General features: G+C 47.8%; 1 protein-coding gene across 1 annotated transcript in view; it reads right to left on the reverse strand.

Annotated features, from left to right (window-relative positions):
• The window catches only part of SNTG2 (syntrophin gamma 2), a 179,802-nt gene extending 164,001 nt beyond the window's left edge, over positions 1 to 15,801 (reverse strand). The window contains exon 1 of the mRNA XM_042933789.1: positions 15,708 to 15,801. Within this exon, the coding sequence (XP_042789723.1) occupies positions 15,708 to 15,794 (87 nt within the window). The 5' untranslated portion in view covers positions 15,795 to 15,801. The remainder of the gene's footprint in view (positions 1 to 15,707) is intronic.
• Positions 15,802 to 17,318: the final 1,517 nt, after the last annotated feature.

Below are 17,318 nucleotides of genomic sequence, written 5' to 3' on the forward strand. Positions count from 1 at the left end.
CTGCATGTGTGTGCACGTGTGTTCCTTTCAAGGAAAACTAAGAGTATTTTCCTTTGGTGATGTCAAATATTAAAACAAGGTTTACTACACCATTTATTTTTTATTCATTATAATGTAAATAACACTAGATCTGTGTATTTAATTACACTTTTATTGAGTAGCTCATGGAGCTAAAATATTTCAGGTAAACATCTAGAATATACGAGCTTTGTAGAAACCACTGTATTCTTGACAAAATAGATGATAATCTGACATTCCACTTTCTGACATTTGCTTTAAATATAAAACAGGATGGGAATGTCGATATTATTATCCAGAATTCTTTTCTCTCTTCTGGCAGCGACCCCGTGACTCAGGACTACCACATATCCTTATGGTACTAAATCTACTGGAAACAAAATTTTTTCCATGAATTATTAATCACGGGATGTTTCCAGGTCTACTATGAAAATCACCTCTCACTTGTTCACCTATAAAGAAGAATCACAAGGCTGAGCTGCAACTTGAAAACTTGATCTGACGCATTTAACACAAGAACACTTGGTCAGCCTGGTGTGTGTGCACGGTTAAGAATTAACTATTGATCTGATGATTCTGGATTTGAGATAGGTTTTATTTCAAACATACCAGTCAGCAGAAGTCACAGATGCTCAACAGAAAGCATAAAATTATAAAATAACCTAACCTGTGAAAATTTATTCCATTAGAAATGTTGAATGGTGATTAATAGCCACTTCATAACAAAAAAGTGGCATGATTCTCTCTCACGTTATTTATCTAATACAATTGAAATCAAATTACCTTGTCTTTCTGTAAATTTCAGCACTAACTTTGGTCAAAGAAGAAACTCTGCACTGTAAACATCGCGTTAAGAGTGGAAAATCGCCTCGTCGCCTGTTGAAAGAAACCCACACGTCTGCCTTACTGGTGGGAATGATCTGTTCCTGGTCCTGCAGCTTTGAGACAGGCAGGTATCTTCAAAAAGAACAGAAAAAGACGACAGACAACGCGAGGTTTCCCTAAAACCATTTTCTGAAGAAGGTAATTTCTTAGCAGCAAAGCTGCTGGGTGTGTTTAAAGACGCCCTCCGGTTTCCCAAAAGGCATCTCGGCAGATCATGGAGATGTGACACTTAACCCACGATCCCAAAGAGGCAACGGTCACAAAGAGGCTAACGGAATCCAGGCGCCCCGCGAGACGGGGCGGGTGGGTTCCTGTCCGTCCGTCCGGGCCAGGCAGATGCACGGCAGCCCTGCTTCCCCAGGGGCCACCGGCATCCGCACTGAGTTTGCACCTGCTCCGCTAGATTCCTCACGGAAGCCGTCCCTGTGCCAGCACAGGACAGCGGACCGCTGAACAGTCGGATGTCAGAAGCTGTAATGAAACCACCGGCAGCCTGAAACGAGCCGCGACAGTATTTACACCAGGGCAGTCCCCTCACGCGCCAAGTCAGGCCTCTTCTCCCCCCGGCCTCCCCCAGAGAGACCGTGTGCGGCCGACCGTCCAGTTTATGGTAACATTTTAACTCCATTTCAGTTCTTCCCGTGAAACTGAGTTAAGGAGAGAGGGGCCCCTGCCTTACTCATTTCTGAGTCCTCGATGCCTAGTCCCGAACCTGCAACACACCAAGAGCTCAATTTTCAAAAATGAGTACAGAACGCTGAAGGATCAAACCAGGTCATCAAGCGCCTCCTTATAAATGATTCTGTAGACGAGGAAACTCCACCCTGAACGAGATAAGGGGCCGACCCGCGCCTGCACGGCTCACTGGTGAGAGCGAGCGGGAAAGACCTAGGGCTCTCACCCAGCCCCACAGTAACAGCACTGTGACGCCTCGTGCGTTCAGAATTTCGGGCTGATTTCACTGGTATGCGTTACTGGCACTGCACGGTAAGAATGCCTAAGGTTCAAAGCTGTTTTCCAAGGACCTTCAGCTCCGGCCCGCAGACTGAGCGTGCGGTTCCCCCTGTGTCTGGAAGGAGGAAGGAGGCCTGCTGGCTCATTCTGCGCAGCCGGGAGGACGCGGACTTCCCACCAGCAACAAGGGGAGGAGGAGGAAACGAATGAAACCTCGAAAAGCGATGAAAAGTAAAACTAGAATCCCACCACTCTTTCCAGAAAAAGGGGGCAGGGAAATAAGAGGTTTTCGTACTAAAGACACCTTTATCACAGGAACCCCTGAGGATGGTCTAGAGGAAGAGTGAGCCCAGGAGGAGGTGCAGATAGAGAAGCAGGGAAGGTGTGGGGAGGGCTGGGGGAGGGAGAGAGGGTGCGGGGGAGGGGGGAGGGGAGGGATGGGGGAGGGGCGAGGGGAGGGCTGGACCACGACTGACCCCAGGACACCTCACTTCTCACTTGGAAGTTAAATTCTCCAGATGGCGTTGAAGTCCCACCTATACAGCGTGAGGTTCACGCCCCAGCAGGTGCCAGGCAGGTCCTGTCTGAGGGCAGATGGGGCCACAAATCCACCTGGAGATGTTTCTCTTGTTCCTGTGGCCCCGATGAACTTCCGTAGATACAGACTCAGGGGATGACAAGGATGTCCCTGCACCCCCTCCTTCACCCCGCTGTGAAGGATGCGGCACCAGGATCGAACAACCCACCGCAAACCCGCCTGAAGGAGCTTAACTTGCGGGTGCACTTCTGACACATGGGCACGATGGGACTGCGCCCGAGAACCGCGGGGAAATCGGCATTTGGTCCCTATGGGAGTATGACCCATGGACAAGTGGCTGCTACCAAGAGCTCCCAGGGGAGGGGCGTGGACCGGCTGGTACCGGTCCCCACACGGACAAACCGCGTCACCCTTACAACCCCCTCTTACGGGAGTAACCGTGCAAAGCCGCATCTGATACGACACACGTGGCTGAGATTTGACCACCGAGTGGTAGTCTTTAATAAACTGAAAACTACTACTTCCTGACGAAGAATTTTAAAAAGCAAGATAAACGTTGTAGGTAAGAAGAGTTCACGACCGGGAACCCTGGCCAGTGCAGACAAGGCACAAGGAGACAGGGGACGTTAGCCTGTCCACCAGCAGGTCACAGGGAGGCAGGGGACGTTAGCCTGTCCACCAGCAGGCCACAGGGACTGCGCACAGTGTCTATGCTGGGGAAGGGCTGGGGATGGGCTCCGGGGGGGCCCGGTGGCCCTGCTCCTGTGGTCCAGGGCTTTCCCGTGTCTCCCGGGTGCCCTGTGCCTCCTTGAACCCCACGCCGGCTCAGCAGGAACAGCGTGAAACTCGTAGGGCCCCACGGGCCACACCGCCCGCCCACCGAGCCACGCTCCTGGTGTGCCCGGCACATCCCAGTACCCACTGCTGGGACGCAGGACAGGCTGTGCAGACTCCTCCTGCCCCCCCCCCCCCCACCATCCCACCTACGAAAACGGAAATCACAAAGCTAAGAGCATTTGATTCCACCCTGATGAAAACGAATCTGCGGGCTGCAATGGAATCTGATCAAGTGAAGACCAGGAAGTAAATCCGATGCCTGAAGCACTCAATTTGCAAGGACATGGGCTGGTCCTCACCTGAGTCAGAGGAGGAAGAGTAAAGAGACCTGTGCACCCTGCGCTTACAAGGTGGGTGACTCCTGTGGCCCAGGCGACCCTCACTTTTCTGGGGTTTGTGTCCTGCCCAGGTGGGAAGCTCCTCAGCTCGCCTGCTCTTTCCTAGCTCCTAACTTTGTCCTCTTGGTTCCGCTCCGGGTTCTGTTAACCCAGCAGACTGTGTTCGATGTTTTCATGTCAAGCCAGTTTTAAATTCCAATATTATCCAACTTAGAAATTAATTTTTAAAAGTATAATTAAATCAGGGGTGCCTGGATGGCCATCAGTTAACTGTCCAACTTCGGATCAGGTCAGGATCTCGTGGGATGTGGGTTCGAGCCCCGCGTCGGGTTCTGTGCTGACAGCTCGGAGCCTGGAGCCTGCTTCGGATTCTGTGTCTCCCTCTCTATCTGCCCCCCCTCCCCCGTTCAGAGAGAGAGCCCTGTCTCTCTCTCTCTCTCTGTCAAAAACAAATAAAGATTAAATTTTTTAATATAATTACATCTGATCCATTAACCTTTGTACGTCCCACTTTGCCCCGTTTCGTTTCAGATGCCAGAATGAAGGTATTGCCTATACAAAGAGGTGACCTTACACGTGTGTTGTTTCTCTGTTATCGTTTGTTATTAGCACTTCAGAGCTGGACTCCAATTTCTTAAATCTTAGAGAAACACAACGGTTTTAGGTGAATATTATTCCAATATCCTAAACGTCAATTAAGGATGTTTGACATTGTCACCATATTAACATCAGAATATAAAATACATATCTATTACTTGTATTATATCCAGAGAGTTAAAATGGGAAAAGAATTTTTTAAGTAACTCTCTGGATTTTAAATGAACAAATTTCTTTTTAAAATGCCATTTATTTATTTTTCTTAATGTTTATTTATTTTTTGGGGGGGGGGGAGGTAGAGAGCATGAGAACAGGGGAGGGGCAGAGAGAGAGAGGGAGACACAGAATCCGAAGCAGGCTCCAGGCTCCAGCTGTCAGCACAGAGCCCAACATGGGGCTCGAACTCATGGACCTCAAGATCATGACCTGAGTTGAAGTCCGATGCTCAACAGACTGAGCCACCCAGGCGCCCCTAAAATGCCATTTATTTTGATTTCAACAGATTTTAGCTGTAAACCCTGGTTTCCATTGCATTTCAAATCCTAACAATCAATGTAGATAATGGTGACTTTGGAGATTTTTCTAGAAAAACTGTTGAGATGTTCACAAAACTTCAGTTGTTCAACCTCACTGAAATGTCATATCTTTGCTGAATTAATAAATATGCCACGTTCATCTCCAAATCCTGTATTCCATATTTACCAGTCACCACTATGACAGAATACAGGATAAAAGTTAAAATACTTGATTGACAAATAGATATTTACAAGGAAAATGAAAGAACCTCTCTAAGAAATGAAAGATTATATTTTTCCAAATTTGTTAAACCATGTATTTTATCATTTTAAACTGAAAACTGAAAATGTTTAAATATTTAATACTGAAAATAGGTCCTTAGAATATAGTTCCAAGCAAACTCAAAAGGGAAAATATTCTTTAAAAGCTTAGTCCTCAAGAATTAATTGAAAATCATTTTTTAAAGATATGGGTATCTTCCCCAATTTTAAACTCAACTTACACATTTAATTTTTTTTGAAGCAAAGCCCAGCTTCAGGTGCAAACTTTGGAAACTGAATACCTGGTTGTATCCTCTCGGTGTCGCGAGTGTGCGTGTGTGCACCCAGGTACCGCTGCCTTCTGTCTGACCTGTGAACTATTCTCGGTTTGTAGTGGAGCCTCGGGTTTATTTTTAAGTTTCTTCATTTATTTTGAGAGAGAGAGTGAGCACAAGAGCGAGCGCATGTGAGGGGGGAGGGGCAGAGAGAGAGAGAGAGAGAGCGAGAGAATCCCAAGCAGGCTCCGCGCTGTCAGCACAGAGCCCAACTCGGGCTTGATCTCACCAACCGTGAGGTCACACCCTGAGCCAATCAAGAGTCGGACGCTTAACTGACAAAGCCACCCTGGTGCCCCAAGACCCAAGTTTAAAACAGGTGATTTAAAGGTAACAAATACTTGGAGACTAAAGAACATCCCACTAAAGAATGAATGGGCTAACCAAGCAGTTAAAGAGGAAATTAAAAAGTATATGGAAGCCAATGAAAATGATAACACCACAACCCAAAACCTCTGAGACGCAGCAAAGGCGGTCATAAGAGGAAAGTATATAGCAATCCAGGCCTTCCTAAAGAAGGAAGAAAGATCTCAGGTACACAACTTAACCTTACGCCTTAAGGAGCTGGGAAATGAACAGCAAATAAAACCCCAAATCAGAAGACAGGAAATAACAAAGATGAGAACAGATATTATTGCTATCGAAACCAAGAAACAGTAGAACAGATCAATGAAACCAGAAGCTGGTTCTTTGAAAGAATTAACAAAATTGATAAACCACTAGCCAGTCTGATCAAAAAGAAAAAGGAAAGGACCCAAATAAATAAAATCAAGAATGAAAGAAGAGAGATCACAACCAACACAGCAAAAATAAATAATAAGAGAATATTATGAGCAATTATATGCCAATAAAATGGGCAGTATGGAAGAAATGGACAAATTCCTAGAAACATATACACTACCAAACCTGAAACAGGAAGAAATGGAAAATTTGAACCCATAACCAGTAAGGAAATCAAATTAGTAATCAAAAATCTGCCAAAAAACAAGAGTCCAGGGCCAAATGGCTTTCCAGGGGAATTCTACCAAACATTTAAGGAAGAGTTAACACCTATTCTCTTGAAGCTATTCCAAAAAATAGAAATGGAAGGAAAACTTCCAAACTCTTTCTATGAAGCCAGCATTACCTTGATTCCAAAACCAGACAGAGACCCCACTAAAAAGGAGAACTACAGACCAATTTCCCTGATGAACATGGATGCAAAAATCCTCAACAAGGTATTAGCCAACCAGATCCAACAATACATTAAAAAAATTATTCACCATGACCAAGTGGGATTTATACGTGGGATGCAGGGCTGGTTCAATATCTGCAAAACAATTAACGTGATTCATCACATCAATAAAAGAAAGGACAAGAACCATATGACCCTCTCAATAGATGCAGAGAAAGCATTTGACAAAATACAGCATCCTTTCTTGATAAAAACTCTCAAGAAAGTAGGGATAAAAGGAGCATACCTCGAGATCATAAAAGCCATATATGAACGACCCAACGCTAACATCATCCTCAATGGGGAAAAACTGACAGCTTTCCCCCTAAGGTCACGAACAACACAGGATGTCCACTCTCACCACTGTTATTCAACCTAGTATTGGAAGCCTTAGCCTCTGCAATCAGACAACACAAAGAAACAAAAGGCATCCAAATTGGCCAGGAGGAGGTCAAACTTTCACTCTTCGCAGATGACATGATACTCTATATGGAAAACCCAAAAGATTCCACCAAAAAACTGCTAGAATTGATTCATGAATTCAGCAAAGTCGCAGGATATAAAATCAACACACAGAAATCAGTTGCATTCCTATACACCAACAATGAAGCAACAGAAAGAGAAATCAAGGAATTGATCCCATTTACAGTTGTGCCAAAAAACATAAAATACCTAGGAATAAGACTAACCAAAGAGGTGAAAAATCCATACGCTGAAAACCACAGAAAGCTTATGAAAGAAATTGAAAAAGACACAAAAAAAATGGAAAAAGATTCCATGCTCCTGGATAGGAAGAACAAATATTGTTAAAATGCCGATACTACCCAACGCAATCTACATATTCCATGCAATCCCTATCAAAATAACACCAGCATTCTTCACAGAGCTAGAACAAATAATCCTAAAATTTGTATGAAACCAGAAAAGACCCCGAATAGCCAAAGTGATCTTGAAAAAGAAAACCAAAGCAGGAGGCATCACAATCCCGGACTTCAAGCTATACTACAAAGTTGTAATATCAAGACAGTATGGTACTGGCACAAGAACAGACACTCAGATCAGTAGAACAGAATAGAGAACCCAGAAATGGACCCACAAACGTATGGCCAACTAATCTTTCACAGAGCAGGAAAGAATATCCAATGGAATAAAGACAGTCTCTTCAGCAAGTGGTACTGGGAAAACTGGACAGCGACACGCAGAAGAATGAACCTGGACCGCTTTCTTACACCTGACACAGAAATAAACTCAAAATGGATGAAAGACCTCCATGTAAGACAGGAAGCCATCAAAATCCTCAAGGAGAAAGCAGGCAAAAACCTCTTTGATCTTGGCTGCAGCAACTTCTTACTCAAATCGTCTCCAAAGGCAAGAGAAACAAAAGCAAAAATGAACTACTGGGACCTCATCAAAATAAAAAGCTTCTGCACAGCAAAGGAAACAATCAGCAAAACTAAAAGGCAACCGACAGAATGGGAGAAGATATTTGCAAATGACATATCAGATAAAGGGTTAGTATCCAAAATGCATAAAGAACTTATCAAACTCAACACCCAGAAAACAAAGAATCCAGTGAAGAAATGGGCAAAAGACATGGATAGACACTTCTCCAAAGAAGACATCCAGATGGTCAACCGACACATGAAAAAACGCTCCACCTCACTCATCATCAGGGAAATACAAATCAAAACCACAATGAGATACCACCTTACACCTGTCAGAATGGCTCACATTAACAACTCAGGCAACAACAAATGTTGGCGAGGATGCGGAGAAAGAGGATGTCTTTTGCAGTGTTGGCGGGAATGCAGGCTGGTGCAGCCACTCAAAAAACTAAAAATAGGGGCGCCTGGGTGGCTCAGTCGGTTGAGCACCGGCTTCAGCTCAGGTCACGATCTCACGGTCCGTGAGTTCGAGCCCCGCGTCGGGCTCTGGGCTGATGGCTCGGAGCCTGGAGCCTGCTTCCGATTCTGTGTCTCCCTCTCTCTCTGACCCTCCCCCATTCATGCTCTTCTCTCTCTGTCTCAAAAATAAATAAACGTTAAAAAAAAATTAAAAAAAAAAAACAATTAAAAATAGAACTGCCCTACGACCCAGCAATTGCACTACTAGGCATTTATCCATGGGATACAAGTGTGCTGTTTCGAAGGGGCACATGCAACCCCCCACGTTTATAGCAGCACTATCAACAATAGCCAAAGTATGGAAAGAGCCCAAATGTCCACTGATGGATGAACAGATAAAGAAGATGTGGTCTATAGATACAATAGAGTATTACTCGGCAATCAAAAAGAATGGAATCTTGCCATCTGCAACTATGTGGATGGAACCGGAGGGTATTATGCTAAGTGAAATTAGTCAGAGAAAGACAAAAATCATGACTTCACTCATACGAGGACTTTAAGACACAGAACAGATGAACACAAGGGAAGGGAAACAAAAATAATATAAAAACAGGGAGGGGGACAAAACAGAAGAGACTCATAAACAAGGAAACAAACTGAGGGTTGCTGGAGGGGTTGTGGGAGGGGAGATGGGCTAAATGGGAGAGGGGCACTAAAGAATCTACTCCTGAAATCACTGTTGCACGATATGCTAATTTGGATGTAAATTTTTAAAAATTAAAAATAAAATTAAAAATAAAATAAAATAAAATAAAATAAAATAAATCGGGTGATTTAAGGAGATATCCACATATCCCCTCCCAATTTCTGATGCTCCGATTCCTGTTGTTTTGTTTTCCTTTCACACGACATGACCAAAGGTCCATTTCTGCAGGGTGCACACAGGAGGGAGGCCGCTGCTGTGGGCACCCAGAGTGTGGGTCCACGACAGATGCCCAGGGCTGCAGCCAGCAGCTGGGTGGTGTGGACACGACCTCCCCAGGGTTGGGGGCCCTGGAGGAGCTCCCCCAGAGCATCAGCAAATGTAACAACTATGGACCTACTTCTGAAGCTGCAGGTCTGTGCTCAGATTCCCTTGCCAACTGTATTCTTTTTTATTTATTTATTTATTTTTTTTTTTTTTACTTATTTTTGAGACAGAGAGAGACAGAACATGAGCAGGGGAGGGGCAGAGAGAGAGAGAGGGAGACACAGAATCGGAAGCAGGCTCCAGGCTCCGAGCTGTCAGCACAGAGCCTGACGCGGGGCTCGAACTCACAAACCCTGAGATCATGACCTGAGCCGAAGCTGGAAGCCCAACCAACTGAGCCACCCAGGTGCCCCACAAACTATTCTTTACTGAAGGCGCGTCAGTGTCCCAGCTTGCTGTAACAAAATTGTCACAAACTTGGTGGTGCAAAACAAGAAGGCCATCTTCCCAGTCTTTGAGGGCCTCAGTACAAAATGAAATCAGAGGCTCGCCTCTCTCCCAGCTCCCAGGCTCGTGGCCGCATCCGGGTCTCTGTCTCCCCATTCACCTCCCCTTTGCTCCGTGCATCTGTCCCCCTGCCCCCCCACCCCGAACACAGGTACTCACACTTAAGTGTCCGCTCAAATAATTCAGGACAAGCGTCTCCTTTCAAGACCCTTCTCTGAATCCCACCTTTGGCCATATGACTTTGCAGGGATTCTCAGGGCATAGGTGTATCTTCTTGGGAACCACCACCCAATCCACTACAGAAGACACACTGGGCGATTGGAAAATCACAGGCAAAACCCTAAATATGCTGAGTAATGTCCTAAACAAACCTTCTGACCGAGAAAAGCCCATTACGATTAGTCCTAACACACAAACTCCTGGGGCAGCATTCCATTGGAAACAGCGACTGTCGGGAGTGTGTAGTTACAGAGCCATCTGGCACTGCGTTGTTTTTTCTAGCGAGGAGAGAAGGATTGTGTTGTGCCTCTGACGGTAGATGATGCTGTGTGTAAATTCCACGTTACAACATATTACACAGTTATGTGGTCTCATTAAGACAAAACCTGCAAACCACACAAGATCAAAGTTTGGGCCCTATGTTCTCGGGATAGTGACCCAGTAAAAATTAGGAATACAAATCGCCTAAGACATCATAGTCGTACTATGATAATGACTCACCTTTAATGAAGCCTGCCTAATAATAATAGTAAAAACGTGTGAAGTTGTTACTAGTACCCCCGTTACACACTTCCCAACACAGTCGTTTACGAACGGGGCCATCGTAGAACCCTGTAATGTGGGCACTGTGATTCTCCCCACCTTACTGGTGAGCCACAGAGAAGTTCCGTAACCCACCCCAGTCACACAGAAATCGGCCCCTGAGCTTTGCGCTCTCAGTCCTTCTGGTATGCTAGCCGAGGACGCAGAATCAGCCAGAAGAGTGGACCAGGAGAGGTGCCCAAAGGACAAGCATACAAAGAATAGGTAGCAAACTAAAACAACTTGAGCTAGACTAGGTTAACACAAAACAAACTGTGGCCCCAGGGTCAAGGACTCTGACATGCAAGCCTGTGAATGATGCACAGCTCACACTCCACAGATAGCAGAGATTGCACATTTAGGGAAAAGTTCTTAAGTTCAAACCACTTGGACCTTGTGTCTCACTCTGCTCACTAGAAAGAAGCAGGCGTTTGCTGAGACACCAGAGCCCCTCACGGGCCTCCACTCACAGCTCTGCCTTTTCCGCCTCGATGTGGAGGGATTCTGCTTAACCGCTGAGAACCTACTGCCCCAGTGGGTAACGCCTCTGCTCCGTGACCCGAAAACACTGGGTCTGGGGAGGAAGCCTGCTCTGTGCGTGAAAACCTTCAGACCCTGGGTCTGGACTTTTCCCTCCACGCCGGCTGGGGAGTAAAACAGAAATGTGGGCTCTAAGAGACTCCCCCTAAAGAGCTCTGAAACCTGGTGTATGTGGGAAGAATGCATGTGCGCGTGTGTGTATATGCATGGGGGGTGTGCATTGCATGTGCAAGGTGTATGTGTCTGGTGTATGTACGTGTGTGTGCAGTGTTTGCTGTGTGTGTGCACATGTGTGTGATGCATATGCACGTGTGATGTGCATGTGTGATGTGTGCACATGTGACGCGTGCAGTATGTGTGGTGCGTGTGCACAAGTACGTGATGTGTGCACGCACATCTGTGGTGTGTGTACTCTGTGCATGTGTGATGCATATGCACACTGTGGTGTGCACACGTGTGTCACATGTGTGTGCACCTACACGCGGCACCCGCACTCCTGCCCCTCCCCCAGAGTCCCCGCAGGCACCACGTCCGGCGCCTGCCCCGAATCCGAGCCACTCCCGGCTGCACCTGTGCCGACCGTCCCCGCAGCTCCCACGTACCGTCCCCCCAGGGCTTCTGTGCATCCACCTCAAGTGTCTGGGCCACGGCTCCGGGACTGCCCTGCACGCGTAACTACCACACCGGGTAACACAGGGGTTCCTCTGTGCCGGCACACGCCTCTTCCCCTTACAATGCCCACGAAGACTGGCCACCACGTGTCACGTGTTCACTCCGCAAACCCTGACCTCCACCTCTCCAGAAGGCCCCTGAGCACACTGCCCCCCACAGCCCAGGGAGGAGCCCCAGGAGGACGCGGGGACTCCCTCCCACTGTGGTGCTGGCTCGACCCAGCGCCTCTGCCTGGACCTCTCTGTTTCTGCCTCCGATTCCAGCGCAGACACTGTCCTGTAAGTGGTGTGTGTGTGTGCACGGGTGTAACATTTACACCCACAGAGCCCTTCTCCAGAGGACACGCAATTCTCCCGTCGCCAAGTGCCCATTCCCCAGGAAATCCTTGAGCCGGGGAGAACCCACGTGGTGCCAGCTTCCCGGGCCACCCTCCGTCTGCTCCCTCCTCTGCAGGAAGCCTGGTGTCTCTGGCATTTCTCCTGACACACGGGGAGAAGTGGGTATTTCTCTACCTTGCTACGCAAACCATGAAACTTTTCGGAAGAAGACCAGACTTGGATTTCTTTCATCAAGATAACATGGGCCCGTGATGATGCATCGACACCGCACGCCTTTCTAGAAGGACTGCTTCTAACTCATCGGGTTCTGAATGTCCTGGGGTTTATGGCACGAGAGGTAATTTTACACTTCTCAGTCCGTGACACTTAGGGAAAATGGGTGATGGGCACTGAGGAGGGCACTTGTTGGGATGAGCACCGGGTGTCGTGTGTAAGTGATGAACCACGGGAACGTACTCTCAAAGCCAAGAGCACACTGCATACAGTATGTTGGCCAACTCGACAATAAGTTATTAAAAATAAACAAATAAACATTTGAAAAGATAATTACAATGAGCCATTTGGTAAAGTACACCTATCTGAAGAGAAATCATTAAGGGTAATATTCAGCAGGATAGAAACGAGAAACAGAATAAACTATATTTTACCATGAAGAGTTCTACTCATTTGTCAAAGCGATGTTAGAATGTTGCTATCACAAAAATAAAAGATGCGATTTTATTCAAACCCGAAACAGCTAATGATAAATGTAAAATAAATTCTCAGCATAAAGGCCAGAATCAGAACTTCTCCCTCCCACTCACAGAATCACACCCGGACGCAGGTATGTACACGATCGGGAGGGCGTGTACTTGTCAGCGGCTACGCTCCGCGTATACGAGCAGCCAAGTCTTCTGGCTGTTTCTAAGAGAAAGGGAAATACTCGCATTCGCTCCTAAACAGCATCATTGGCCAAGCTGCAGACATGCCTTTCTAAAGGCAATCATGACTTAGGTTGGTTCAAATCGTAACCTGGCCATTGTAACAAGGCCCATGCGGCCTAGGAGCACCGACCGTGTGGATGGGAACAAGGCCCACAAGGCCTGGGAGCAACGAAGGCCTAGACGGAGCCGGGGCTTTGGCCGCAGGAGAGGAGGGAGCGGCCATCAGGGAGGAGCAGGGCTGCCGCAGCCACTGGGAATTAGCAGAGCTAACGGGAGGCTGGGACTGAGGTGAGGGTTGGGATGCAGCATGAGCAAAGGGCCTGAGGCAGCCAGAAGGAACATGGGTGCCTCCGAAGCTTCAGAGGGCAGGGTCTGGACACTGCCATGTGCTCTGTGGGTGGTGCTATATGACTCTCTGACACGAAAACACAGAAAGGCAACCGGGTTTCAGGACTGAGATTATGAGACTGGTTTGGGGGATGGTAACCGAAGAGCCAGGCCACAGACACAGAGGTCTGAGCTGAGTGGCTGAGGACACAGCCTGGGGGTGCCAGTGGTGTCCAGTGGCCGGGTGGTGGGTACCCTAAGCAGGGGGAGGTTACCCCGGAAGGCTAGTGGAGGGCTGGTCACCCAAAGACCCCAAGGAGGAAGGGGTGAAGCAGAGGCTGTGATGTGGGACAGGGGTGTGTCCGGAGGGAGCTGGAAGCCACTGCTGCTTCCCACAGGCTGAGGTCTGGGGACCCACAGGGCCCTCGTGTCTCAGGGACGGAGGCTGAGCACGGAGGCAGCTGTGGGCAGCGCTCAGACTGAGGGAAAGACGGCACAGGGCTCAGGCCCCCTTCATCTCGTAGTTCTGTTTTACAAAGGGAAGCCGGTTTCCCCATTAGAGAACATTCCAGAGCCCTTGCGTTCAGTTTCCGGAAGCTCGTCCTCCAAGGTTTGCTGTGAACACCGCTAACCATAAAGTACTTATTTTCCGTGGAAGGGGTTATAATTTTTGGTAGGAATAAGTGGGAGTTATGTCACACTTTATAAATACAAATTATTTTTCTAAACGCTAACTCAAAGAATAAAAACATTCTCATATGGAATTTGGGTGCATTTCTGTGGTTACATTTTTACCAACAATAATTCATAAAACAGACAATAAAATATCTGCCTGTCAGGAACATTCATTCTAGATGGCATTTAATTCGAACTGCAGTGTGTCATTTAAACCATTTTTGATTAAAATATAAATAATCACAGTTAATTCCTCACTAGTTAACTCCTCAATGCAATCACTAACCCGCTGGGTACCCGAGGGATGTCTGTCCTCGCGAGCTGGAGTCTAACAGAGATGCGTGAAAAATAAAGAGTGGATGTTAATGAGCGTGACGGTATTTACGATGCTGAACTTGCACATTTTGTGTGATTGCTTCCGTAATAGTGCAATTCAGTGCTGTAACAAAACGGTATCTGTCCAAATTTCAAAAGAGTTCAAAACAACTATCAAAACTAAGGAGAGTCGATGTCAAGTGTCAACGGTATGGTCCGATTTATTCGTTCCCAACAACTAACAGGCGCGGCACCAGGCTCGTTAGAACCCAGCCTCGTCAGCCCAGCATTCCTTTAAGTGGAGACAGGTTTATTTCCCTAAATCTTCATTCTTTGCTTAATTAAGCATAGCTAATTAATAACATTTACAGGCTCTAAAACAGCAGACACTTTAGAAAACACAACTATTTTACCCAATAACTTAGGTTGAAAAATCACAAAATCATAACTGTTCAGCATCAAAGCAGATGTGGGATCAGCACGGTCCGGAAGGGCGGGCTTCAGGGGCGAGGGGTCAGCCCTCACGGCTCTGGGTCCCCAAGAGCAGGGAGGTTTAGCCTTTGACACAGAAGTAGGAGAAGTCGAGCCGCTTCAGTGTGGGCACGGACTGGGGGGACAAGTGACATCTACTGTTCACTGGAAAGAATCTGAAGCCTTTCATCCAAAACCACCGCCTGAACAACAGGGACAGGACGAGGTGACCAGCCTGAGGGTAACGGCAAGTACCAGACCCTTTAAAATGCAAATACGTTTCCTCTGGACCTTCTCAGGCATTTTTCCTCCAGAGGCATTTTTTACCCTTCCTTATCTCAGTAAAATACCTGTCGGTTCTATTTAAATAGCAGGTGCTGCATCAGAGATTCAAAACCACCCTGGGCACCCAAACAGCACATTCTTCGGGTGAGACACCAGAGGGAGGGAACACCACCGGCTGTACGGATGTACTCACTACAGGGGGGAAGGGCCTGCCCCCTGCCAACAGGACACAGACAGCCATGGAGGGCCCCTCCCCTTCCGGAACTGTCCCTTCTGGGCCTGAGGTCACCAGGTGCTGCCCCCAGGGACAGGTAAGCTCTAGGGTCTGGGCGAAACGCCCACCTAAGTTAATTCCTCCTCAGCCAACAGCACAGACTCTCCTCCCTCCTTCCCGTCAGAAGGGAGCCAGGAGCCCGAGGAAGTCAGTCCTTCCCTGGATGGAATACGGTCGGCCTCTCCCAACGCAGGTCTCGGGGCATCCTGGGAAGTGGAGCTACCTACAGTCGGGAGCTTTAAAATCCAGGTCTCTGTTCAGGTATCAGACGGACCTGCTGCTGTAAAAGGTTGTCGTCCCAAGTGCGTACGTTTGGGAAACCAGGCGATTGCAACCTCCGGGGTTTTCGATCAATAAGCATGTCTCTAACTCGGATCTTGTTAAAATGTTCACTGGCAATTACATCTCCTGGTAAAATCTGATTCCTCATTTTAAATTACGTGAATCTTGCTTATGATGTCACAGACCTCACCAGAAATTCCACAGTTGAAGCCAAAGATGAGTCAGCAAGGAGAAGAAACACGTAACAAAAGCATGAAACGAAGGGACCGCCTTGCCGGGAGGTCGCACGCGTACGTGACCTCCCACAGTAATTCACATCTCTAATCACCAACCGCACGTTTCAGCGACCTGTTCTCGCCTTTCCAGGGGCAAGCTCATCGCACACAACAGCAGGCGCGCTGCTGGCCCACGCGGCTTCGTGCTTCCAGCCCCTTTGGACTGGACAGTGTTGCTATTCGGGCACCCAGAATGTGCTCTCGGCACCAACCGCCAGCAGCAGCCTCGGACCCTAGAAGCAGAGCACACTCTTCCACTGCACTGCTGCTTCTCCAGCAATGCACTTCAGCAGGGGTGGGGGGTGGGGGAGCCGGGGTCCAGCAATGCATTTAGCAGGGGTGGGGGGTGGGGGAGCCGGGGTCCAGCAATGCACTTCAGCAGGGGTGGGGGGTGGGGGAGCCGGGGTCCAGCAATGCACTTCAGCAGGGGTGGGGGGTGTGGGAGCCGGGGTCCAGCAATGCACTTCAGCAGGGGTGGGGGGTGGGGGAGCCGGGGTTCAGCAATGCACTTCAGCAGGGGTGGGGGGTGGGGGAGCCGGGGTCCAGCAATGCACTTCAGCAGGGGTGGGGGGTGGGGGAGCCCGGGTCCAGCAATGCACTTCAGCAGGGGTGGGGAGGTGGGGAGCCAGGGGCCCTCGCACCTGTACTGGCAGAACCCAGAGGGAGCAGACCATGGAACAGCTATGGAAAAGGGACTGCAAAGGAAGAGACATTGACGTTTGGCCAGGTTCCCAAGATTCAAGCAACCAGTCCTTGCAAAGATTGTGCTGCATTTGTGACTTCCGAAAAAATATCTGCCACTAGAAATATAATGGGCTTAAAACAAGTTTCTTTTTTGTCATCAATCCTTCTCATCAGAAGCACGGAGTTCCTTCCTTAACAGAAAGGATGGAATAGCTATGCAAATTCAATGACATTACGTAAAGTTACTGACACAAAAATTCGTAATTCTGCGTGGCTGTCTGGACCCCAATCATCCCAGTAAAAATTAATGACCATCCAACACGTATAGTGCCGTTTCCCATACCTAAGCCACGATTACACGCTCTGGATGCTCCTGTTTTTAAAGACAACATGTAAACGGGATACTTAGATGGGTTTAAACAGAGAAATCTGAAGCTTCTCCTGCACTGCAGCCCAGTGGAGCACTGAGAACAGCTTGCTGTTTATGTACCCAAAGTTATTATTCTCGCCCTTACCACGCTGTCCATCATGATTCTAATATTTGGCTTCCAATCCTAACAAGAGCTTACTTGCAAGTATAATTCACATAGGTTGTATCATATAATCAAGGCTCTTCTTACAAAGAGAGCACTAATCACATCTTA

The sequence above is a fragment of the Panthera leo genome, chromosome A3 (genome assembly GCF_018350215.1).
Source record: "Panthera leo isolate Ple1 chromosome A3, P.leo_Ple1_pat1.1, whole genome shotgun sequence".
NCBI lineage: Eukaryota > Metazoa > Chordata > Mammalia > Carnivora > Felidae > Panthera > Panthera leo.